Here is a 27,568-nt window from a genome sequence, read left to right as displayed (position 1 = left end):
CTCCCATCACTTTTTGATTGGTGTAATTTCCCCCTGGAGCAAGATAATAAAATGTATTGGATTAGCAAACGTGTAAATCATATTTTCAATACCAGCTAATTGTGTCTTTCTTTGTATCCAGCAATTTCTATTTAGCCTAACTTTACATTTTCTTATTTTGTAAAATGATTCTGTTACTGATTATCAGTGCTTTTGCCACCAAAGCCATTTTTCATTGATGGAGGTCCTACACTTATGGGGTATTGTTAAACATCACCATTCAGATATTATTGTCAAAATCAAAGCACAGTTATTCTCTCATTTACATACTCACATTAGCACTTTTCTGCTGGGCAAGAAATTGAAAGATGCCTTAATCCTCATTGATCTGAGCCAAATCTCCAGCAGTTATCCATCTCTATCAGCTCTAATTTGTAAAGTTCATAGCAGTCCAATACAATCTCCAGAGGATTTTCTTTTGGAGTAGACTTATTTTGAGATCAGGACTTATGAGCTGCACACAAGATCTGCATTTGGACATGAATCATGTGAACTTCATCAGCAATATTTTGACCCGAGTCTTGTTTACATTTTTCAAGCAATTGGTCTGTGGTGGAGTATGCGTTTAGTAAATATGTGATGCCTTGAGCAGATTTCCCTCTTTGTAGCCATTTACACTGCAAGCTTTTCCCGAAATCTGTGTCATTCCCAACAGGTGCTATTTCTTGCAAATAGTATTCAATTATTCTGAATTTTACCCTATCTGGTTCAAATAAGCCAAATTCTCTAATTATTCTCTCAAAAGGGACTACTGCTTCATCACTCCATATTAATCACAAACTTTAGATGCCAGCTATTTTCCATTTGTTCCATTATAACATTCTGTCTGGATATTTTATGTGTAAGTTACACTATGTAGGGGCAAATACACAGATATCCAGATGTGTATCAAATTTCCTAGCCAGATTCTTCACCTGATATTTAGTGACATTTAGAGAATTAGTCATATTCCATGTCTCGCTATGTGTTTTGAGCACACGTAGAGCACAATGCCTGGCTTGTTTCTGTATTGTGTTTCTATATATAAAGTCAGCTAGGTCTTTCTGATAACAACACATAAAGCAATTACATACTTTTTCAATATAAAAGCTTGATAAAATTTTTCCAAGAATCTAAATCCTCTTTCAGGTGTAGGAATTTTGAGTTTCCCAGGGCAAAACTTTACTTTGTTTCCTTTACCTCAAATGAATGTCAAAAATTGTTTTTTAATTTGTTTATGCCTAGAGTGGGGCATGTAACAACTAAAATACTCAGAATACATAACACTGTAGGAATATTGCCATTGCAATTGCATTTATTCTACCGCACAGTCCTACGCTCAACTTGTCCATCTGTTGAAATCTCTTTTGATTGTTCGACCAGTAGTTCTACATTTTTGTAACTATTTTGTTGCATGTACATGACCTTGTATCGATCATTTCTTAGAGCAACATTTTTCCTCAATAACTACAAGGTTTATACCGGCTTTTGATTTCCGAGATGAAATATTATTGTGCAATTCAGGTTTGTATGCTCCTCAATTGATGAGCACAGTCTTGCATCATCTCAAACACCTTCCATCCAGGGCCGGACTGGGAGCGCAAACCGGCCCAGGCAATGAAGTTGAACCTGCTGCGTGGGGCTGGTGTTGAGGTGGGAAGCACTGCTGCTCCTGCTTTTGGTCCACGGGCTGATATTGCAGCACTGCTGCAAAATCGTCCCCTTGTACCAAAAGCAGCCCCCACCAGTCCAAAACCAGCCCACACCCTTTCAGCCCACCTGGAAAATGCCCGGTGCCCGCTACGGCCAGTCCGGCCCTGCTTCCATCATGAAAACCCACTTCTGATCTTCTTAAGACTATTAATGGCTTACAACTTTTTTTGTACCTGACTGATCAAATTAGATTTTTCATTACATTTCTGGTCCTCAGATCAGTGAGTGAAGTGTCTGTAAAATACTATTTCTTCTTCTAATATTTCAAAAACTACTCAAACAATTTATAGCAAAACACAAACGGATTTCAGTTTGGACCATCCATCTAATTTCTGACAAGTTTATTATAAATCAGTCGAGTACTTTCTATTATGCCCTGATCAAACTTCCTCTAGGGTTATGAGTTGAAAACATGAGTTTTTGGGACGGTAGTATAACCTTGCCGTACTCGTCCACTGTGCGCAAAATGCTTCAAATAAATCATAATGTGGCATAAAATGCTTGTGGAGAAATTTCATGCATATCAATTTAGCTTAAGTAGCCAACTATCACATCATGATTTTCCTAAGTCATATTTAATTGAACTGCTCATGTTTTCTTTTTTCTGAGACAGATACAGATAGGGGGTGAATCCGTGATCACTCATCTTTCCCACAACGAGTGTCTCTGGCACAATCCCACTAGGCTCACCACTGTGCTGTTTCATATTCAGTATTTAGATGAAATCAGTGATGAACCCCACTGGTAAGTATCATGTGCATTACCACACTCCTGCAGATGATACCAGATCCCTATAATGGTCAATAGGAATCAACCACAATTTGAAAGGCTTCATGGATGCATGGAGGAGATCAAGGGCTGGATGTCACCTAGCTGGATACAGATTACCCCAGTCTTTTACTGCCACACTCCATCATGTTTGAAATTGTGCTCGCCAATTTCCAGCGGCCAAACTGCTATATATAAAAACTTCTTGAATGCATTTTAAATTCAAATGGTATTTTTACTTCATCAGATTCCAAAATGAATTGGTTTAGGAGATTTGCAGAATTTCCCAATCAAGTGTATCTCATATTACTAGCAAGCATTGACAAAGCCAAAGCATCTTGTCTTTGGGACCTCTTAGATTTGCTAATAGTTTTAGCAATATGAAAAATCATCCCTGATGCTGTGCCACAAGGCTAAAAAAAATTTTTTTTTAAAAAAAACATTTTATAAATTCGTGCCCTATGTGTAAGCGCCTACAAAATGACCCGAGCGTTTTTCTTCTTTTTAGTTACCGATCTAAGTTGGCTCAGTCACAAAAACAAAAAAAATGTGCAAAAGTGGGTGGAAGGAGCAAAACTGGGGAGTGCGGGTGGGGGCAGCAGCAAAATGGGGGGTGAGAGGGAACAGCTAAATGAAGGCGTGGATGAGAGAGTGTTTTTAACCCAGGTGGGGAGAGCAACATGGGGGCAGAATCAACAAAGGGGTGCGGGTGGGCGGAAAAAGCAACTGAGGGATGAAGTCAGAAGCAACCAACATGTAGGATGCGAGAGAGACATCAAACAGGTGAAAGACAACAGCATGGAGTTGGAGGGGAGAAAATACATAGGCTGGAAGGCAATTGGAGAGAAGAATGATAGGAACAAAGAGCGTGGCAGAGGGGGGAGAAGCACATGAAGGAGACAGCAGGAAACACATACACTCCAGTAGAGAACTTTAACAAAAAGAAAAGAGTAGAAACTGAAAAAGTGAGAAGTTGAAGGACATTGTAACAAGGGCGGCCGGCACAGCTCGTGGGCGGGGATGCTTTCGTGCTTGGGGCACAGGCTGCAATGAAATCCAGGTCATAACAGGAAGCAGGCAGCCAGGCTCCCACCCCTAAGTGCAATGCCACGTTGTGATTGGTCTGAGTGCCGTGACACGGCGCTCAGCCAGAGGCAGTAGGGGTGGGCATTTTCTACATAAAGGCTGTGGAAAAGGAGAAAAGTGAGCCTGACTGTTTTGGGCGGCCCAAGAGGGCCAACCAAACAATCATTGCACACAGGTGTGTTCTACCACTCCTTCCCTGCAGCTCCACCCCACCCCCTCACGCACACTGCCACCCCATGAAGACAAAATAAAATAATAACATTCCATTATTATCATTTTAGTTTTTCCTTTCTTTTGCTGCTTTCTGGCAGTGGGGCGACGCTCTTCCACCTTAGCGGAGGAGCCACCACTGATTGTAAGGTATCCTTGCTCCATGGGTGGGACAAACACAAGACGAGAAAGGAAAGCCAAGAAAGCTAACGAATGAGCAGCAAGCAAATGATACTGACAATGAAGCCAATCAATGATAAGCAATGTGTGGGCTCTAAGTCCACTGTAACATAATATGTCTAGCAACAGACTGCGCATGAGCGGTCTTATGCAAGGGCTAAAAAGTGCTATAGGCGCTGACTGTGAGTGTACTGCTCCATTTATGCATGCATCACAGTGTGTTTCCTTGTAACTTTAAAATAAACCCACAATCTGGGGTGAGGGGCTCTTCAGCAGAGATGAGCCTGCCCGAACTGGTTTACATCTGTATATTTGTCTTCTGACAGCATCTTCATGTCCGGCGTGCTTTGGTCTGAAATAGCAAACTAAATTGATTTTGAGCGTAAATAGCCCGAGCTAGCCTCCTATGAAAAGCAGTAGCCTGAGGTAGCCCTGTGTTATTAAACAGTGGCATGATGATGTCGTCTCTCTTGAGCGTGACTCACTAAAGTGTCTGTCTCCCAAGTTCACCTTTAGTTCTGTCTTTGATCTGGGAAACATCCCTCTTATTAACCAATTTGGAAACTTGAGCATTAGCGTAACATTCTGTTGATGGATTGATGACTTGACTTAAATGTGTGCCAGTCAGTGCCTCGCACATCAAAGTCTGTGACCGCGGTTGTTCATTAAATTATTTTAAAACAGACAAGCACGTAGTGTCGGTTGGTATTTGCGGCCCAACTCTCAGGCCCGTGAGCCTGTTAGGGGTGTGGGTCACAGTTCACATCTGAGGCAGGTCAACACATCTGTGCATCCAATACGTACAGATGCCGAGAAACAAAAGCAATAAAGGCCCGTTCCTAAGGGGTTTTAAAGGGCCGCCCGTCTTTTTCTTCATTTTGCAATCATAACCGCACTGTCTCTCTCTCTTTTGATGCTAATTTTGACGAATCCTAAACATATTTCTATGCTTTGTGAACATTACAGTGTGTCAGTTAAGAAGTGATATGCCGAGATGAGATATTTATTAGGCGTGGTATGCACCTCATATTTGGAGTTTTGACTTAGGAAATGCGTTACAAGGAGTCGGCATTTTTCGTACCGAAATATCTCTCTCTCTCTCTCTCCCTCTCCCTCTCCCTCTCCCTTTCCCTCTCTCTCCCTCTCCCTCTCCCTACACCCCCCCCCCCCACCCCCCCGCAATTCATTTCTTACATTCGGAGAAGCCCTGCGCTTTCAAAACCTGTCTCTAATGGTGCCCGCCCACTGGGGTAATGAAGGACCTGTCCGGCCCAGTTACAAAATAATAGTTTAAGAAAACTGAAAAACACGCCTGTAATAATACTGGAATGAGCGCTCTCTCAGAAACACACATAAAACCAAACAATGATAGCATGCGTAACCATCTTCTGAACATAGCCACACAGCAACTACAAGAGTCTCCCTTTGCCTTCTTAGGGTTCTTATTATACGAGATGAAGTAAAATCCCCACACTAAGAACCCAATTTAACACCACACAACCCAAATTGTGGAGTATGACCCCTGTCGTTGGGCATTTCCCATGTGACACATGTAAGATAGGCAGACTTAACATGCAAACAAAAGAAATAGATTTGGGACTGGTTACACCTTGAGAACAAATTTCCTACACCAACTATACAAGTTGGAAAGTAATGCACAGAACAACATGATCCTGCAATTTATCATAAATAAAGATGACAACGAGCAAAATCAAGGTAAGATTCTAAAAAATAAAAGCACCATCAGGTGTGCAAGCTCACCACCAAGCTGGTACACCATTAAACTAGGATGAAATACACTGCAGAACAACTAAGTAGGAAAATGAATGAACACTTAAGAAGCACAGGAAATTAGAAAAAATGACTAAGATTTTACATGAAAAAGAACATAAATGGATATATAAAATATCTACGAATAAAAGAGGACTGAAAGACAAAGTCAATTGGAATGCGTTCACTTAACAGGGATGAGTCCATACAATAACTTTTGACACAAGACAAGGCCTCAGAAACAGCTGTATTGTAATGCCACAAACTAGAACACTCTTAAGTTGTCTTCAAGACATAATGGAACCAACTGTTATCTAACATACGATATAATGGCCATACTGAACAAAGATGGTTTTAAAGATTCCAAACACAGTAAGACAGCCTACATGAAAACCTTTAGAATGGCGCGAAGCTAACTACAAAGGAAACAAATGCCTGGAAGAAAACTAAAAGTCCTTATAGTCTTTGAGGAGAGGATTAATGAAACAGAATTGTGACACTGTGACATTACTGTCCAGTATCTGCAAGAAACATGGTTACATCAAGAACGTTTTGCAAAAACTGTGATAGGAGGTATGTTTATCTAAGAAAGGTTTCTTCAAATCAAAACTGCGGGATAAGTACTTTAGATCAATTTACCAAAACGTCCTTATTCAGTGATAGAAGAGTATCCAAATAATCGCTACAATTCCCAGCAACCCTGCAGTTCAAGTATTAAACACAATACATGACCACAGAGACACACCACACACTGACGCAATGGCGTAGGCGAAGGGCATTACAGTAGCGTTCTGAATTAAGTCTCCACCTCATGTCAGGCTCACATTCTGGCAGTTTTTAGATAGCTTCTGTTCTGCTGGGAGCCCAGGAAAGGGAAGGAGGGAGAATAAGAGAGGACTGGTGCCATGGTGTGTATGTGTATGTTTCTTCGAAAACAGTAGTAGGCCACTCCGAGAAAACTCAGGGGCGGGGGTGCACTCCACACCAGATGGAAAAAGTCCAGGCGCCAGGGGGGTTGGGTAGACATAGTGTTGTCAAGGTGACGCTTGGCGAGCTAGCGAATCACCCATTTCAATTGCACCACTAAGTAATAGTGTTCACATTTCAGAGCTCCCAGTCCCCCACTTGTCCGTCGGCAACCACAGCATGGACAGTGCCACCCAACGATGTTCGCTGTGCCAGATCAGGTCCCCTAACAAAGAATCTAGCATGCAGAGAAACTTACGTGGCATCTGGAGAGGGAGGGTAGCAAAGTAGTATAAAAGGCACTGGAGCACAACCATTTTTGAGAGGACTATTCTGTCCATGACTGATAGTGGAAGGGTATTCCAAAATGCCACCTCCCCTTGTATGTCTAGCACCGTTCTGGAAAGATTTCCATCGAACAGGTGCTTTCATCACAATATATTCTTACTCTGAAGTACAGGAATGTGCAGGAATGCCATGAAAGTGTCCCTCCTGCAACATTGCTCGGTCTTCCTCCCCAGCTCAGAGGGGGAAGAGGCAAGATTTCCACCAGTTTACACGAAGGCTGTAAATTGCAGCAAAGGTGTTGAGGGTGTTGCCATTTACTGAATGATCTACTGCCACATCAAGTAGATGTTGCAAAATATAATCCTCAAATAGGGAAAAAGGGAATTCTTTCCTTAAGCATGTGTCCCAAATGCCGTTGCAATACAAAGCCCATGTATTGTGACTGAGCACTTTCCGCTCTATGGCCAAGGAAGAGGCCATGTTGATATTACGGTCAAAACAGTCCTCTATGTTTTCACAAATAGTGGTATAGAGTACTTGGTCCTCCAGTAGGGAAGGCTTTAGCTTCCATGTGGGGATGGGGCGACCTGGTACTCCCCACTTGAGTCGCACAACCAAAGGGTTATGGTCAGAAACCATCCTACCCCAATAGTCAGTATTTGAAAAGAACGAGCTTAGGGGATGATACGAAGAATCAGATCGAGCTATGCATATAGATTGTGGAGAGGTGAGTAAAAGAGTATACTGAAAGGCCTTCATGGTGTGGCCACCAGTTATCTTCCAGGGACCATTGGTGCAACTATTTGGCATTGTGCACAGTGGATGCATAAGGGAGAGGTGGGAATGACCTGTCCCGGTAAGTATCCAACATACTATTGAAGTCCCCGCTAAGTATTCAAGGAAGTTTGATCCACTGCGCCCAGACCCCAGATAAGAGGCCACAGAATGCAGCCTGCCCTGAGTTGGGGCATATAAGATACCCAAGATTGCCCTCCACCAGGTTGTATCTACTCACCCCATACAAGACAGTTCTGTCCTGCAGAAAGGGAACCCCAGCAAGTGCCCAAACCAAAGCACAGTGGGAGTAACGTGAATGCATGGGCATGCCTGTCTCAGTGGATTAAAATGAGCAAGATATAGCTTAAGTTCGTGTTTTAGATCTTTGCCTTTCCTTATACTAAAACACAAGTATATTCATTTTTCATTGAGGTTTCTCATACGGTCATTGCAGTTCCTAGACACTTTAAAAAAAGAGCAACGATAGTCATATTTTGCATGTGCTTAACACAATGATCAACTCATTTTAAAGGGAAGTTGATCACTATTATATCTATGAGAGCAGTCTGTTCCTGTTTACTCAATGCCAAGAACTTAGCTACAACACCTGTGATAAAGTGGCTTGGTATGGAGTGCGAGTAGAAGATACCTTCAACATACACCCCCTACCTAAAAAGCAACACAAGGTCTTTGGCATGGCATAAGTATGTGGTAATGAGATGTACACTTTTAATAATATCTAGTACATGGTCTTGGTGAAAATTCAGATTTTTTTTTGAAAAACAATAGTGAAGCCTTGTATTTAACACATTTTCAAATCTTAAACAGAATGGCAATTCATTAACAAGGGATCCCTGAGAAATTAGAAAGGGACTACAGCTCCCAACGTTCTGTTGTCTCGGGTCGCACTTCTAGGTGACATTACCCCTATCTCGTCCTCTTCGATGGAGCATTACTTCCATTGACACCCATACCACTGGCCCTACACAGTACCTAAAGTTCCCAGCTTTGGAAGTTTCAATTGACATTCTTCGGCATAAACAACCACCAGGAAATCCATTCGCTACTTCTCAGTGATTCTATAATGCGTTGAGTGTGTTCAGTATGATGAGCACTACAATTACATATTGGATGCTCAGAAAACTCCCTTCACCACAGAATATCATAGACAAAATAATGAGGACCAAAATGCCATCAAGGTAAGTATACATTTATTTACTTAGCTCCAGATATGTGTACCGTGACAATATACATGTATTTAAGATATGGATAAGTGGAGTTATGAATAGTTCATCTATATCTTCTTAAATGCACTTCCTTCCTATATATTTTGGTCATGATATTTTGGTACTGCAATGTTTCTGTAGTTGATATTTTGACATACATCTATTGACCAATGCCTTGAACCATATCCCAAATTGTTATACAGTTACTCAGAAAGAGGTAATGCATACATGGTATTTTGCAAAGGAGAATGCAGTGATGCAGTTCAACTGTTACTTGCAGGCTTATATCCCTTTATGCACAACCATTTGGAAAGATTTGTAGAGAGAATCCTACTGTCTCAATATTAATGGGGCAGGGGTTCCGTGAGTTTTTGTGAAAGTCCTTTTTTGCCTTGACAGATTTGTACATTGAAAGCAGCACAAAAGAAGTTGGGTTGCATTGCATGATTGTGCAAAAATGGCATCTGAGTTGTGACCTGTCCCTTGGACACTGGGTGGTTACTTGCTGGTTTGTGAGATTGCATATAAAATACCCAACAACAGCAATCACATCAAAATTGTTTATTTAAAAGTGAGCAAGGCAGTATACTATTAAAAAAGTAATATCCGCCAGCACCATGGGCCCTAACTAACCACCCACTTGAAGTGAAAAGGTGTATACTTACCGTGGATTATTGCACTGCCGCTCTTTGTGAGACACGCCACCCCCACAGGTCCTTGAACAAGGTGACCAGGTGGACCAGTCTGTCCACTGCCCATGTGTTGGTACAGGCCCTTCATCACCATACTTCACACACTGTCCACGACGGCACCACTGCAATATTTAAGGAATCCAATGTTAGTTTCTTTAACAGTGTTACATGCAACATAAGTAAGATTCTCAAAGAGTGTCAACTAGTCATTTCACATGGAATAATGTATCACCACTAAAGCTTTGCAATGTTTGTTAGATAATTCTGAAGTTGTGGCACATAGTGGGAAAATTCCAGGAAATAATGTATATAGAATGTAAAATACCAGAAATACGTATCAGAGCAAGTCTGGGGTAGAGTTAGCATGCGAGACAACGCATGCCATTACAACGTGGTCGTTACAACGACCGCGTTGTTACATCGCATACCATTACAACGCAGGTCGGAACAACGACTTGCATTAGGGGGCAGAAGGTGTTGGATTTAAAATCCAACACCTTCCCTACTGTTGCACAGACTGGAGTTGGAATAGTAAATTATACTATTCCAACATCCAGTGACCCCTACAGCAAGTCGTTGTTCCAACTTGCGTTGTAAAGGTATGCGATGTAACAACGTGGTCATTGTAACGACTGTGTTGTAATGGCATGCGTTGTAAATGCATGCGGACTAACGTGCCATATTTGTTAGAAATGGAGGCCCCTAGTTGGCAGTAGCGTGCAACCTGTCCAAATAGGGACCCTTATTATAGTCATGGTAAAGGCATTACTCACCTAAGATAACCCCTTTTCACCCCCTTTATAGCTTGGCATGAGCAGTCAGGCTTATCTCCGAGGCAATGTGTAAAGCATTTGTACAAAACATACACAGTAATATTATTGTATATGACAAAGGGAAGTTTAATCCTTAATTTCCCCTACAGCTTTCTACTTCCAGTAAATCTGTAGCTAGAGATATTCTCATCATATGTGCGGTAAAGGAGCCTACCCCCACAGAGCACCTCCAACATATCTCTGGTGTGGAGGAACAACTTTGATGCAAGAGCTGCAGAATCAAATACATTTGATATATGATTTTATAGGCTGATTACCTGTATGGGATGCTTTAAAAGTGTCTGAGGTGTATTACCACAGTTCAGACCACCTACCATTTCTTCCCAATTTGCTCTGCTAGAGACCCACTCCAGTTTTGCTAAGCTGCCAGGGAACTACTCTGAAGTGTTTTACCAATCCCAAAACCCAGTTATATTGCATAATAAAGGATTCGAAATGTGTTAAATGTCTGAGGCAGCAACCTCACAATGAAGTGGTAAACACTGTAGCCTATCTTGGTCCCCGATGCAAATTTCTTTATTGCATTCTTTGAAGGATTTGATCTTTTCATGGCTAAAGAGATATAGTTGTGTCCCACATTCCTCTTTTTCCATCCTTGAAATGGATTTCTGACATAGTTTGGTAAAATGAAGGTTGCCATGAATGGGCATGTTAGGAGAAGTAAATTAAATCAAATACTCCTGAGTGTCTACAGTATCCCAAACCTCTGCCATTGTTTTCTGTGGTGCATTACTCTTCCCCTGTCTCTTTCCAGGCCACACTAGATCACAAAGTGATCTTCCAATTACTGCCTGGTCTGTTAGTATCCCTCTCTTTATGGTCTCTCTGGCTGTCTACTCAACAATCACCTGAAGATGTGCTGCTTGACAGTACTGTGAGATGGACAAGCAAGCTAACTACCACATTTCTCTTGAGCCCATTGGTATTTTCCTGTTAATTCCCACTTTGTCCCATGCACATACAAAGTTTATCATGCTGTGGTGCAACTCTAGTAGTTGGTGCTTCGGAATACTACTGGCAGTTATTGAAACATATTTAACAACTGGTGAGGGACTGATGGAGCAAGGACGCGTAAAAAAGAGACTTGCTTGGATGCATTCCTCTCAAATAACTTGTAATACCGTAATAATTATGTTTGTAAATACTAATATGCATTAAAGTTCATACATTTAAGCATAGGGGAAGCTTGCATATGTGTCGTACTAACAAGTAACCCGAATGTGACTTAAAACGGCTACTAACGCAGAATTCTGTACTGCGCATGCGCAACTACATCTACGTAGTAATGACGAGTCGTTGCTTGGAGGGAAATCTTTGCAGCTGCGCAATTGCTTTCAAGATGGCCGCTTGGAACTCACATGTTAAAGCGCATGCTTTTGCTTAAACTAAACCATGCAATTTTATTAAAACACTAATACGAAAGATTTTTATAAGTAAATGGGATTAGAGTAGGGATAGGTGGTATACTGTGAAATCATTTTATTTTGATTTCTAACATGTTTCTTTGACTCTTTTTATTTAGTTCCCATTTGGGCCTCAGAGCAATACTAAAGTCTATGTACCACGTGATACCCAACGCCTGCGCCTCGTAACCCGCCAGGAACCATGATGATGTTCTTGAATTTCAGCCAAGGCCACGATCGCAACATGTCCTGGGAAAGCAGTTGACATCCTGAGTGTTGATTGTTCAATTTATTAAAAGTATACTTTTTATTGATAAAAATGTGAAATGCGGGTGGGAAATAAAGCTTTGGAAAATAAATTTAAGGGGCGGGAACGCTGAACAATAGACTAAAGAAAATTATTAAAACTTAACATGGTGTGATGATCATTCCCCCTTTCCTGTCCAACCAGAATTAGGAGTTTCATAAATGTATAACATTTAGGGGTGGTACATGAGTAATGAAGGGTATAATTGAGGTAGTTTAGTCAGAACAGTAATCAAAGTGATGCAGAGATGCTGAGAGACCGGGATACTGCCTGAGAGCTGAATGAATGCTGAAGAAGAATCGATTTCCAGACTTAGAATTTGAGCCAATTTATTAGAAGAACAGCGCGGAAGAATCGAGGAGGGAAAGGTAAAGACCTAGAAGAAGCTCGGGGCAGAATCGAGGAGGAAGATAGTGTCAGAGAGGGGTGCGACACATGCATCGTATCTAGAAGAGGTCATCTATCCTGTCCCTCAATCCTGTCCTGAACCTTTGTCACCTGATCTGTCCCAGGGGACCCTCTCCAGCTCCTTGGCCAAGGAGTTGGTTTCCACACCATCCTAGGTAACTATAAATCTGTATAGTATGTCATTGTATTGCTCTCTCTGTTTCTCCCTATTTAGGTACTGTCATCATAATAACATTGTTTAACGATTTTTCTGACTTAAATTCTGATTCCCTTCCTTGGAGTAAAACAGTGTACGAATTGTATTTGGTTCTTGGCTCACATGAATTTAACTAGATAAATATTTAAAACTCTCCCGTGTCTGTGGTCATTTTAAAGATATTTTTTCCTATGTCAATTTTTACCTACAATAGTTAACTAAAAGGTCCATTGACAAGAGGAAAGTACATTCAGTCAAAAAGGTTTGGTAAGAAATGATAAGGTAAATTCATCTTACAGGTATTAGTACAACAAATTGACTCCAGCAGTACTTTACTAGCTCATGTGTATGTGTGTTTAATGGGCCCAGCTGAGTATGTGGTTTATAAGTAACTCTAGCTGGTAACCCGTTGGATCAGTTTTTATAGTAGCAGAGCTATGGTTATTTTATTAACTAGTTAGGTGAAAATATTGAATTTTGAATGATTGATTATGTAATAACAAACCCGTTTGTATTGTGTTCTATGTTGTCTGGAAATTCCCGGGAATATTGAATAGCGGGTGGTGAATGGAAACAACACTGCAGTGAGGTTAATCGCTAAAAATAGCGCTGAAAGGCTATGCAGGGCTGGCAGTGCTGATTTAGGGATTCATTCGTATAACAGTGAGAGTGATTGATAGCAAAGAGTTCGCTGGTGAAACTTTGGTCCTATATCACCTAGAAAGGGTAGTACCAATAGAGTAGCAGGTTCGTCGGCGCTTGAGTGAAGAGTAAGCGGAAGAGTTTTACTCGTAGTGTGTGAAGAGTAAGCGGAAAGGTTTTACTCGCAGTAAAAGTAATCGACTTTCTGATTTTAGCAGAGCAAACAGAGTAGCGAATGTTTCTACGTTGTCATTTAATCAATTTTGTATGTAAATTGTAAGGAAAATTATTTGTGTTACCTTGTAAAGGAGGGGTCAGTTGCAAGTGCTGCACTGACGTCACAGGGGGCCGCGCTGGGATTGGTTGGAAAAGCGGACATGTGACTGATGCAAAATTGTAAAGGAGGGTTCAGTAGTAAGGAGTGATACTGACATCACAGAATAGCCGCGCTAGTATTGGCTAAACGCATAGCGTGAAAAAAAAATTTGATTGGTCAAAAGAATAGAAACCGCGCTGGTATTGGTCAATTATTAGAGTAAAAGCGAACATTTGATTTGTTAGTAAAATAGAAGCTACAATAATAATTGACAGTGGGCTTTGTATGTGGAGATACGATCCAACATTAATAGGGAATCGCCCAGACAGAAGGAATTTAGGATTTGTCAGAGAACAATACATAAAAGGATCGACTCTCAAAATGTACGGAGAAAAAAAAAGATGACATTTATGCAGAAAATTCAAAATTATTTTAAAAAGGATAAACCCATTAAGACTAGAAAGGGAATTATTATCCCTCCCCCGAAAACGCCGCCTCATACATGATGATGAAAAGAGGCTATCATACTTGCGTATGGTTGGAAAATTGGATAGAATATACAAAAAGTGATGGAGTGCTAGCTTTCCCAGAATATGGTACGTTTAATGGGAGAATTCTACATAATCTGAGATTAAGAATTAATGAATTAGAGCCCCGACCAAGATTAACACAATATGAGGCTTTGGAAGAATGGGAGACTGAAGCATTTGACCGCGATAGAGCCAGAAGTAGCAGAAGCTTTAGAGGGTTTTATCCTAGACTACCACGCGAAACACGAGATAATCGGATGAAACAATGGAGACAAGCAATGGTGACTGAAGGATTATATCCTGTACTAATGGCTGAGGAACAGTCAAGAGGCAAGTGCACAGAAAAGACCAAACATTTAACGATGACAGGTAGTGGAGAATCAGAAGATGATTTTATGGAGGACATTTTAATTAAAAATCCTCTGCCATACCAAGAAGGACCCAGTAGAACTACTCCTAGTGCCCAGTTTTGGAAACACCCTTGATTCCACAAGTTATACATGACCCAAAGAATGGAAGGGTACTTCAGGAAAAGGAAAGCGAGGCCATAAATAAGAATAGAGAAGAATTAATACAGAAAATAACCCAATTGAGTACCCACCCTAAATCACTGACTATACCAGTGACTATAGGTCCGGTGGTTCCATTATATGGAGATAAAGCAAACTGTCACAAACCACCAGTCATGTCCACACCTACAATTGAACTCAGAAAAGAGAAAATAATAATTGATGATCAAGGCAGTGAATGTGATTCGGTGATATCATTAATGGATTTACTGATAAGAGGACAGATAAATGAAACCTCGAGAAGAGTTACACCTAGTTGTTCAAAGGAAGTACAAATAGAGACTATAACAGGAGTCAAGAGTGCCACAATGGTATCACCAGAAGAAATAGAAAGGTGGGCACAGGGAATAGACAAGCCAAAACAGCCACTGAAAATTTTTGATATTTATAAATTGAGAGTAGAATTAGAAGAAATGATAGCTGGAAATGTAGGGTTAGATAGATTGAATACCTACACTGAAGACGAATTGCTGTTCATTTGTAGAAGTATCACTACAAATACAAAGATATTCCATGAGAAATTGACAGACCTAGCTTCTGAATTGGGAGTTGAAATAGGGAAAACTAAGGTATTACAGAAATCATACAGAGCAGAATTCAGTGATAAGGACTTGGAAAATATGAATGTGTCCGAAAGAAAATTACAGGTTAAAGAATTAATGACCATTTTACAAAAATGGGGTGATCTAGACAAATGGAAAGCTAGATGGATGAAAAAAAGGAAGAAGCACATGCCAATAGAACAACTTCTGAATTTATGTTGAAAGAAACAGGAAAGGTAGAAAGATTATGTCCAATGAGAGAGGTACCGGAAGGAGGATATGTACATGTCCCATGGACCAGACAAGATATTTTGTCGTTTACAAATGACTTTCCGAAGGTAAGAGAAAAGCCAGTTGAATGGTATCGGTAAGTTGGAAGATTTGTGAAGGTTTCTAAAGTATTGTTAAAGGATTTGGATGGCTTATTTGACATAGTGGTACCTGCTGATTTATAGACAGAATGTAAAATAACTGTTGATTGGCCTAGTGATGAATGCCCGAGAGATGAGAAAACCGGAGCCCCTTCAGAAGAGGTAATGAAGAAATATCACCAGGTGGTCACTTGAAAGGGAAAATTCCTCCAAAAGAAACAGATTGGGTAAAGATAGATAGAACGACCCAGGATATAATTGAGTCTGTACATACTTATTATGAACACCTACTGCAGGTATTTAAACAGTATAGTGGATTTGAGAACATTGGAGATAAAGATATGGGACATTTTGTATATCGATTTGTGACAGGATTAAAACCAGAAATTGGAGACATATTCCTCAACACATGTTGTGTTGGCAAGCGAGACCAATAGATGACCTTCTTAAATAAGCAAAGTATTGCGGCGATGTAATTGACAATAGACTAAAGAAGTTAGAAGAAAAGGTGATGTGGGCCCAAGTAAAATTAGCAGAACAGCAGGAACTCCAATTAAACAGTCAGACAGGTAATCAGGGGAAGGGGCAAGGCCAAAGTGAAAATAATGGGGGAAAACAAAAGGGACGAATGAGTTGAGAGGAGGCCAAGAAAAAGTTTCCCTGTCATGGGTATGTAAAATTGGGGCATGGGAAAAACAAGAGTAAAAATATTCAGAATAATAATGGCCCAAATCAAAATTTAAATCCACAGACTCAGAATGCGGTGATAATGAGTCAACCGCAGCAGGTCGTAAATCTACGGAGTCAGTTGCCACCGGCCCTTATGCCAAATTTTGTGAACCAGGCCAGGTACAGTGCGGACACCGGATTTCAAGGAGGAAGTGGTTAGAAAAATTCTGTAACGTCACAATTTCTTTAACGGGACAATTATTTGGATGACAGCGACCAATGATGGTGCCTTAGGGGGGAGGAAGAGGAGTGCGTATGTGGCGCATCCTTACCGGTAGATTAGTCAGGTCCATATATTGATGGTACAGTAGAAGGAAAAGATATTACCTTTTTGTTGGACACTGGTGCTACCCGTTCTACTTGAGAACAGCAGACCACCCAAGCCTACCCCTCTCGGGAGAAGCGAGCCAAGTAGTGGCCGTTTCAAACAAACAGATTAGAATCCCTATTACAGAACCAATGGAGGTACGCATTGACAATTTCAAGGAAATGCACAAATTTGTGGTGTGTGACTCAAGTCCCGTAAATTTATTAGGAAGAGATCTACTGTGCAAAATGAACTACACAATATTTTGCACGCCGGACGGTGTTGCATTTCAAACCCCAGATGAAGACGGAGTCTACAAAATCATGTTAGCTAAACAAGGTACAGAAGTAGATGAGATGTACTCCTTGATGACAAAAGATGATTTACCAGATGAGGTCAAAACGACAGTAAATCCTCATGTGTGGGATTTTACAGAAAAGGAAGTAGGGTTAATGGGAAATGTAGGCCCAGTGAAGGTAACTGTGAAGGAAGGTGCAGTCTACCCAAATATTCGACAATACAAAATGAGCCCCAAAGTTAAAGCTGGTGTTGCAGCAGAAATTGATCGAATAATTGAAAAAGGCATTCTAAAAGAAATAATGAGCAGTCCCTGTAATTCACCTATAATTGGCATTAAGAAGCCCAGCGGGAAATATAGAATAGTTCAAGATTTAAGAAAGATTAACAAGATTGTTGTACCTTGTTGCCCTGTAGTGCCCAACCCAGCAGTAATTCTGTACCAGATACCATGGAAGGCAGGATGGTTTACTGCAATTGATCTATGCCATGCCTTTTTCTCCATTCCATTACACCCAGACAGCCAGTATCTCTTCTTTTAAGTTTGAGGACCGTATTTTAGTCTGGAATCGCATTCCTCAAGGGTATACTGAAAGTCCTTCGATTTTTAATCAAATATTGAAAAAGTGCTTAAAAACCTTAGTGCTACCCAGGAGGTCAGTACTGGTACAGTATATTGAAGACTTGTTAGTCGTGTCTAAGACAAGAGATGACTGTGTTACTGTTTCAATTGCCTTGTTAAATCATTTGGCTGATGGTGGACATAAAGTGTCCCCTGAAAAATTGCAGTTTTGCAAACCCGGAGTAAAATATCTAGGACACCAAATAGAACGCGGAGTAAGGAAAGTGACCTTCGAAAGAATAGAAATAATAAGACAAATAAAAATTGCCACAAACCCAGAGAAAAATAAGAATGTTCCTTGGTGTTGTGGGATACTGTAGGCAGTGGATTGTGGGGTTTTCTCTGCTAGCCGAACCCCTAATACAAATGACCAGGAAATGAGCAAAGGATCCTATAGAATGGGATGATGAAAGTATGGAAGCATTTGTGAAATTACGGAAGTGTTTATTTGAAGCCCCAGCCTTAGGTATGCCAGATTACTTGAAAGAATTCACACTGTTTTGTTGTGAGAGAAATAGTTGTGCACTCTCAGTTTTGACACAGAGACATGGTGTGATGCGACGTCCAGTAGCATATTTCTCTGCTACTTTGGACTTTGTAGCCTCAGCTTTACCTGGTTGTTTAAAAGCAGTAGCTGCAACCTGTATGAGTCTGGAACAAAGCGAATCAATTGTGATGAGTTATCCCGTGAAGGTGCATGTTCCACATTCAGTTGAGAATCTTTTAACAAGAACTCAAACTCAGTGGCTTACTCCTAGTCGGATGACTAAGTATGAAAGAATCATATTGGGTGCTGGAAATGTGACAATAGTCAGGTGTACCGTACTTAATCCTGCCACCTTATTACCAGATGTATGTGGAGAAGAGGTGAGAGATGAAGTCGAGCACGACAGTTTGGATGTGACCGAACTGTGCACCAAACCCAGTCCAGACATACAGGAAGAGCCTTTGAAGAATGCTGAATATGAGCTATTTGTAGATGGCTCGTGTATGCGCCATGAGAAGGGAGGACTAAGTGATGCTTATGATGTGTGTACATTGGCTGGAATAGTCGAAGCATCCTATTTACCAGGAGTCAAATCTGGACAAGTAGCCGAATTGATAGATTTGATTAAAGCTTGCAAAATTGGGAAAAATTGGAAAGTAACCATTTTTACTGATAGCCAGCATGGTTACGGGGTTGTGCATGATTTCGGTCAGCTTTGAATGCAGAGGGATTTCTTGACTTCTTCAGAATCCCCAATTAAAAATTGAAAATTCGTAAAAGAACTACTTGAAGCAAGACAATTACCAAAAGAAGTGGCAGTGGTCAAGTGTGCCGCACATCAGTCAGGAGATGACTATGTAACACCCGGTAATAGGTATGCTGACCAGGTTGCCCAATACTGTGCCAGAAACAAATTGTCGGTAAACAAGAAAATCCAAACAAGTGGAATTAGCTGACAACTTATGCTACTCTCAGGGTTGGAAACATGGGAAGAAGTAAGACAACTACAAGATGAGGTAGAAGTGAAAGAAAGAGAGGAATGGGAAAAAGTAGGGTGCCAAAAGAGGGCAGAAGATGATGTGTGGGTTTGCCTAGATGGCAGGCCAGTTATGCCAGACTGTATGCTCTCACAACTGGCTAGGATGTATCATGGAGAAACCCATATAGGCAGGGATGCAATGATCAGACTCTTTAGGCAGGATTGGTTTAATCCAAAATTCAGGAATGTAACAGAGTCTATGCCAGAGGTGCTTAACACGTCAACAAATGAATCCAGGCAGAAAAACAGTGGTCAGTATGGGAAGAATTGGAAAAGCAGAAGGTCCATTTGTAAGGCTGCAATTAGATTTCATACAATTACCACCTTGCAGAGGTTTGAAGTACATACTTGTCATAGTTTGTTTATTCTCACAGTGGGTGGAGGCATATTCTACTAGAAGAAATGACAGTATAACAGTTGCCAAACTATTGTTGAGAGAACTGATTCCACGGTTCGGTTTTCCAGTAACTTTAGAATCAGATAGAGGGTCTCATTTTAATAATGAAAGAATTCGACTAATCTGTGAAGCATTTAAAATTGAACAAAAACTGCACTGTGCATATCGCCCAGAGGCTTCTGGAGTGGTAGAACAAATGAATGGCACTATAAAAACAAGATTGGCAAATGTGTGTGCATCCACCCCACTGGAGTGGCCTGATGCTTTACCTCTTGTTCTGATGGGACTTAGAAGCATTCCTGACAAGAATACAGGATTGAGTCCCCATGAAATACTCATGGGAAGAGCAATGAGGCAAGCATGTATGCAAGGACACAAACTGTTGAATATATCTGATGATTTGGTATTGGACTATTAAAAGAACTGGCTGACCTAGTGTGTTCTTTCTCTTACCAGGTTGCAGAGGACGCAGTTGCCAGGCAGCCGGATCAAGCACTTGATTTGAATCCCGGTGACTGGGTGTTGGTGAAGAATCACACTCGAGAGTTGTGCTTAGCACCCAGGTGGGAAAAACCACATCAGGTTATATTGGTTACAACAACAGCAGTGAAATGTGTAGGCTTGCCTAATCGGATTCATACAAGCCATACTAAGAGAGTACCAGCACCTAACGAGGAAGGACCTCAACTGACTCAAGCAGTTGAGGCAACAGAAGGTTGTGCAGCTGAAGGGTCTAGAGTATCAGACCCTGAAGCAGCTGACCAAGAACAACCAAGCATAAGTCAGGATGACTGGATACCAGTGGTTGCCATACCTGAAGTAAATGTGAGAACAAGAAGCCAAACCCGGTTAGAGAGACAGTAAAATAGTGAGGACCAGATGGGTATAGAAGAACAAGCTCAGTAAAGTGAAAATACAATTGTTGGAGAACCTGGGCAGGATCAGACAAGGAGAGAACAATTTACTCAGATGGAGGTGGATGAAACCATTCATGAGTCTGAGGAGGGACAGATAGGTCTAGAAGAACACGTTCAGGTTGCAGAAAACCAAAGTGCAGTAAGACCTGAGCAGGACCAGTTAGGAAAAGAAGAACAAGTTCAGGTAGAAGAAGAGAAAATCAAAATAAAACCTGAACAGGGTCAGACTAGAGAAGACGAACAAGTCCAGGCAGAAAATAAAGTTACTGAAATAAGCCCTGGACAAGGACAGACAGAGAGCGATTCTGAAAACGAAAATAACCAGATTGTGCCACAACTCAATGAAAATAAAAGAACACTGTAATAGTGCAGTGCAAGCCAAAAGGGTCAAAAGGGGTGAGAACTGGCCATGTGGTGTTAAAAGGTTAAAGTATCATTTCAAACAATAAATGAAGAACCTGAACAGGAAAACGAAATCTCTAGTCAATCTGGGACATCTACTGAAAAGCCAAAACGAAGAAGTCAAAGATTAAAAGTATTGAACAATAAGTTCAAAGGTCCTGAATGGACATATGTAATTCTTGAAGAATTCGAGAATCTAGATTTAAATGAAGAAAGTGATGAAGAAATAAGTGCAGAACAGATTGTCGAAGAAGTGAGACCAACCTGAAAATTCCCCAAGAAATGATATCTCATAAATAATTTGAAATTAAAGAAGAGAAATCTTCTTAGCCCAAAATGGCTGTTGATAGGGCTACTGGAAAAACCAAAATGAAATTGTGTAAAAAGATGCTGTAGAGTGTGCATATGTAGTATATTTTTGGTACTTATAATTTGGTTAGTACTAGCAGTAGCCATCCCTTATTTGATGGTTACAAAAGAAAGGAATGACACAAGCACACACGAAAAGGTAGCTAACATTAAAGGAGATAGAATAGCATTAGAGCACCTAATGAGTCTGAGACTAAAAGAGACAGAGTAGTTTTAGGAGCACCAGATGAGTTAGATATACACCACACTGTGACAAATAATGACACTGCTTTAAATGTATTTACAAAGATAATAGTGCAATACGTGGACACTATGGAAGTTAGTGATTGTTATGTGTGTATGAAATTAACTGCATCAGTAGCAGAAGGTGTAACATATCACCATATTCCATTAACCTATGGTATTTCTTGTAGTATTTTAGCAAGTTTATTTTATAGAACAGGAAAGTTGCAATATTATTATTCTAATGTAGATGTGATTTTCTCTGAGGTTCCTATGTTCTTTTTACTAAAGATGCACAGTTTATGGGAGAATATTTTCTAACTATGAAGACAATAGATATAGCTGAAGCACATAAGCGCAATTTAACATGTAAATTACACGAAGAAGAAAAGATATTTTAGAATTTAGTTGAGCAAAGGAGACAGGACTTCCAAAGAAGGGCTTCTGAACCGAAACCCCAAATACCTCAATGGGCTGAGAAAGAAGAAATGTATACAACTGGCAAGACTCATGCTGCTATGTCCTTGGACTTTGAAAAGAAAGGGAAGATCTGCCTCCATAGATTAAAGACAGAATATAACAATTCATTTTTTGGTTCCAGTGAATGTGAACATAATTTCTTAGTAATTGGGGGATGGGGACTAAAAGGTGGAACAGACCCAGTATTTCCTGGAGTTTATTATGTGTGTGGCAATAAAGCCTATTTCAGGCTGCCTGCTCATTGGTACGGGAGTTGCTATTTTGGAATAGTATTCCCAAAGGTGTACCATGTGAAAAGAATCAATGGAAGCAATGAAGATGCAAAAGAACTAACACGTACTAGGAGAGCTCGTTTTTCAGAAATAGTAGGTGATATATTTAGTGCATTGATATCTTCAGTGGGAGAAGTTCTGAATTCACTAAAAAATTGTCAGCTATCTACAGTAGTTGATCGGTTATCAACTGACACTGCTGGAGGATTTTTGATGATCAACACAGAAATGGTTGCAATCAGATCTATGCTTTTGATATACTATTGGCAAAAGAGGGCGGAGTCTGTAAAAGGCTGAAAGCGCAACATTGTTGCACTTACATACCGGACAAAATTGTTGAAATTGGAGGATATATTAAAAATATTACGAAATTGGAGTAAGAATTGAAACCACTGGAAGTTGACAGTGTATGGAAGAAAATAACAAATAGTATCACTACCATGGGGAGCTGGTTTTCTAACATAGGTAAGAGCATTATAGGCCAAATAATATTGACAATATTTGGAATAACACTATTAGTCTTAGCAATAATGATATGGTTCAAATGTTGTAACAAAGGAAAGAGATATGAAGTGACTGAAATGGGAAAGAAAAGAAAGTACAATGAGATACAATTAGAAGAAATGAAAGGAGATATATATAAAAAGATGAGAATTTTACAGTACAGTAACAAGCAAGAAGGAAATGAAAAGGTTGAAGAAGGAATTGAGATGTGTTAAAGTTGGCATCTAATTTGGTGGTGGGAAATTGGTGATGGCATAAAATGCCATTAGAGAGGGGATTGATGGAGCAAGGACTCATATAAAAGACTTGCTTGGATGCAATCCTCTCAAATAACTTGTAATACCATAATAATTATGTTTGTAAACACTAATATGCATTATAGTTCATACATTTAAGCTTAGGAGAAGCTTGCATATGTGTCGTACTAACAAGTAACCGGAATGTGACTTAAAGACTTAAAATGGCTGCTAACGCAGAATTCTGTACTGTGCATGCGTCAACTACATCTACCTAGTAATGACGAGTCTTTGCTTGGAAGCAAATCTTTGCAGCTGCGCAATCGCTTTCAAGATGGCCGCTTGGAACTCACATGTTAAAGCGCATGCTTTTGCTGAAACTAAACCATGCAATTTTATTAAAATGCTAATGCGAAAGATTTTTATAAGTAAATGGGATTAGATTAGAGATAGGTGGTATACAGTGAAATCATTTTATTTTGATTTCAAACATGTTTCTTTGACTCTTTTTATTTAGTAAGTATTTGAGCCTCAGAACAATACTAAAGTCTATGTACCATGTGATACCCAATGCCTGCGCACTCTTAACCCACCAGGAACCATCATGATGTTCTTGAACTTCAGCCAAGGTCACGATCGCAGCTGACATCCTGGATGTTGATTGTTCAAATTATTAAAAGTATACTTTTTATTGACAAAAATGTGAAATGTGGGTGGGAAATAAAGCTTGGGAAAATAAATTTAAGGGGCGGGAACGCTGAACAATAGACTAAAGAAAATTATTAAAACTTAGCATGGTGTAATGATAATCCCCCCTTTCCTGTCCAATCAGAATTAGGAGTTTCATACATTGGAAACATTTAGGGGTGGTACATGAGTAATGAAAGGTATAATTGAGGTAGTTTAGTTAGAACAGTAATCAAAGTGATGCAGAGATGCTGAGAGACCGGGATGCTGCCGGAGAGCTGAACGAATGCTGAAGAAGAATCGATTTCGAGACTTAGAATTTGCGCCAATTAATTAGAAGATCATCGCGGAAGAATCGAGGAGGGAAAGGTAAAGATCTAGAAGAAGATCGGGGAAGAATCGAGGAGGAAGATAGTGTCAGAGAGGGGTGCGACGCAGGCATCGTATCTAGAAGAGGTCCTCTATCCTGTCCCTCAATCCTGTCCTGAACCTTTGTCACCTGATCTGTCCCAGGGGACCCTCTCCAGCCCCTTTGCCAAGGGGTTGGTTTCCACACCATCTTAGGTAACTATAAATCTGTATAGTATGTCATTGTATTGCTCTCTCTGTTTCTCCCTATTCAGGTACTGTCATCGTAATAACATTGTTTAACGACTTTTCTGACTTAAATTCTGATTCCCTTCCTTGGAGAAAAACAGTGTATGAATTGTATTTGGTTCTTGACTCACATGAATTTAACTAGATAAACATTTAAAACTCTCCTGAGTCTGTGGTCATTTTAAAGATATTTTATCCTATGTCAATTTTTACTTACAATAGTTAACTTAAAGGTCCATTGACCAGAGAAAAGAACATTCAGTCAAAAAGGTTTGGTAAGAAATGATAAGGTAAATTCATCTTACAGGTATTAGTACAACAAATTGACTCCAGCGGTACTTTACTAGCTCATGTGTATGTGTGTTTAATGGGCCCAGCTGAGTATGTGGTTTGTGAGTAACTCTAGCTGGTAACCCCATGGATCAGGACATTCATCTTAAACACATGAATTCCAGGACCTACCAAGAAATGAATAAAGTGAGCCACCATCTCAGAACTTCTGCTATTTGCCAAAGTAGCACCTGCCAGTTTACTGCATATCAACCCTCTAGTCTGCCAGGTGTCGCCCCAGAAACTTTATTTTAATATTTTCTCTCTGAAAAGAGCAATGTTCCCTGATGCTTGGGATCTGTTCTGAAGGAGATGCTCATTATTTGGGACTTATGTGTGTTTATTTTGAATTCCGAGATTTTCTCAAATCTCTCTGATAATCAAGTAGCGCTGGTTTGGACACCTCTGGCTCACGTATGTTGCTTGCGAAAAGAAATATATTGAACACCTAGCTTCCAAACTGAACCTTCTAATGTTTGGATGCATATAGAAGGCTATGACTATGACTACCGGCTCTGCAGCCAATGCGAAGAGGCCGGGAGATAGCGGGCATCTCCGTCTCAGCCGTTTTTTTTATAAAACTGACCTACTTCCATTCACGTGTGCCCTCACCCTTGATGCTTTTTGCTTAGACATTATCCATCCTAGCATGGAAGGGTCTAAGCTTATCCTTTGAAGCATTTCAACCATTTAGGCTCAACACATGTAATCAAACATTTTTTCAGTTTCAACATATGCTTATAGGGCCAGGGCCTCCTTTCCTGTTGCCTTCTTCACTGTATGAGCCATTCTGCTGATATCCTTCTTCCTTGTCGATGTTTAATAATGCCACTGTTGCACTATGAATGTAAGCTATTGTTCAAGCACTGCTCTCGAGTGCCACGCAGCGGTACATTGTTATTCTTGTGCACTTACCTTGTTATATTTTGTATATGCAAGTCTTGTTGTGTGTTGCCTGCACTTCGGTTGAGTCCGTTTCTCCTGGCTGTCAGAGGATCAGGTAGAGCACATTGTGGCCTCCGATTTGTCATACTCGATACATCTTTTAAATTACTCTTCTGAGTCCTGAGCTTGAATGTCAAATGAAAACCTACCTTTGTTACAGCCACCCTGAGGTCTGCCGACTAAAAATGGAAATTAAATTGTTCATCATTGTGGCCAGAATTGTTTTGATGATTTGTCCATCAGTATTGGAGAGTAAAGGGTCAGGAGAGCAATTTGTCAAAACAACAAGCTCCCTTTCCTTAATCTGTATTATATTCAGTCTCCGGGTGGGCCATTGAGTCATCTGAATGGTTGGATTCATCTTCAGCAGAATAACTCCTGAATCGAGTGTGGAAATTGAGGCCTCCTTATCCTGCATTTGGAATTGCATGCCAGAGGAGTGCAGACAGCTACAGTGAGTCTTTTTCTGTAGAACACCCTGGGTCACTGGTCAGAGCTCTCTTCTGTGTTGGATTATTGCCATAAATAAGTGTGGTTACAAAGTTTCCTGGCTACAATCATAAATAAAAGATGTCTGGTTTCTTAAAGTATTCTTTCCTTGAAATGATAATCTGCTATTTTGAACACAATGTCTCTTGGCCACTTGTTGGCATTTTTAGAATGTCTGTCAATCCTGCGTGCTCTTATGATGCAACGTTGGAATTTAGGTCATTCCTTTAAAATTGTTCTGAATAGCTCTGCTAGCCTTGGAAATCAATCCTTTTCTTTCAGCTTCTTATTCAATGTTTCTCACCCTAATATTGTCTCTCTAAGAGTTGTTCTACAAGACTTCACACTTGTCCACTATTCTTGGCTGCCTCTACAAATGTGCCACTGTTGAATGGAGACATTGCTTTCCACTGCATTTGATTGTAATTGACTCTTCAATGACTCGAGGTGCTGGTGCATAGATTGCATTTCCTTTTTAAGTCAGATATTATTATTATCAGTCATTTATAAAGCGCACCATCACCCAGCGGGCATCTTGGCACTGCAAGACTATCAGTTCTAGGGGACTTTTGTCAGAAGGAGTGAGACTAAAATGTGTTTGATTATCAGTTGTTCTTTCTACAGGGGAAAAAGACACATCTTTAAGTTTTTCCTGAAACTTTGTAGGTTTGGATTATTCGATAGATACAGTGGGATGCTGTTCCACATTTGAGCAGTTTTGACCTGCAAAGCTCTGCCTCCCTGTTGTGTCTTTATAAAAGGCGGCACAGATATCAGGTGGGCATCAGATGACCTCAGACTTCAGGCTGCTCTGTTTGGTGTTACTTTTCACTGTAAAGCCCTGGGTCCTGCACCATGTAACGCCCTATGTAGTTAACAGAGGGCTTTGAATGTGCACCACTTCTTTACCAGGAGACAGTGAAGTTCCTGCAGCACTTTGGCTGCGCTATTCCTTCTCCCTTTGTTTAGTACTAGCTTAGCAGCCAGCACCTGGATCCTTTTAAGCCTTTTGAGCAGATATTCTAGACATTCTAGAAGTAAGGCATTGCAGTAGTCCAGTCTGCCCATTAAGAGGCCTGTACCACAAGTCTTCTGAAAGGTTGTGGGAGCATTGCGACAATTTTCTTTAAGCTTCTTAACTATGTCCTTATTTAGATATGCCGTTGGGGCCCTTAGATTATCTGTGAGATATTTTTAAAGATCTTGTTTTAGTTCAGCTGTACAGGTATTAAGATCATCTTCCATTGGGGCATGTCATGATTTGATTACCATGTGGCTCATGGCTTCATGCCACTGATATTGTAGGAATCTGCTAATGTCACACAGTTTTGGTTATTAGTCCATTGCTTCATGCAAAAATCACTTTTGTAATTCCACTATGTCGAAGTTTTGGGTATTCCCCTAACAGTTTCTTAAAAGATGCACCCCA

The 27,568-nt window shown here is 40.4% G+C and overlaps 1 protein-coding gene across 1 annotated transcript in view; it reads right to left on the bottom strand.

Moving 5' to 3' along the window:
* The window catches only part of ADAMTS16 (ADAM metallopeptidase with thrombospondin type 1 motif 16), a 637,963-nt gene that overhangs the window by 203,262 nt on the left and 407,133 nt on the right, over positions 1-27,568 (bottom strand). The window contains exon 12 of the mRNA XM_085606087.1: positions 9,668-9,816. Within this exon, the coding sequence (XP_085462213.1) occupies positions 9,668-9,816 (149 nt within the window). The remainder of the gene's footprint in view (positions 1-9,667; positions 9,817-27,568) is intronic.

This window comes from Triturus cristatus, chromosome 5_1, assembly GCF_964204655.1.
Source record: "Triturus cristatus chromosome 5_1, aTriCri1.1, whole genome shotgun sequence".
NCBI lineage: Eukaryota > Metazoa > Chordata > Amphibia > Caudata > Salamandridae > Triturus > Triturus cristatus.
Note: the sequence above shows the minus strand (reverse complement) of the source record. Positions and strands in the feature narration are given on the sequence as shown.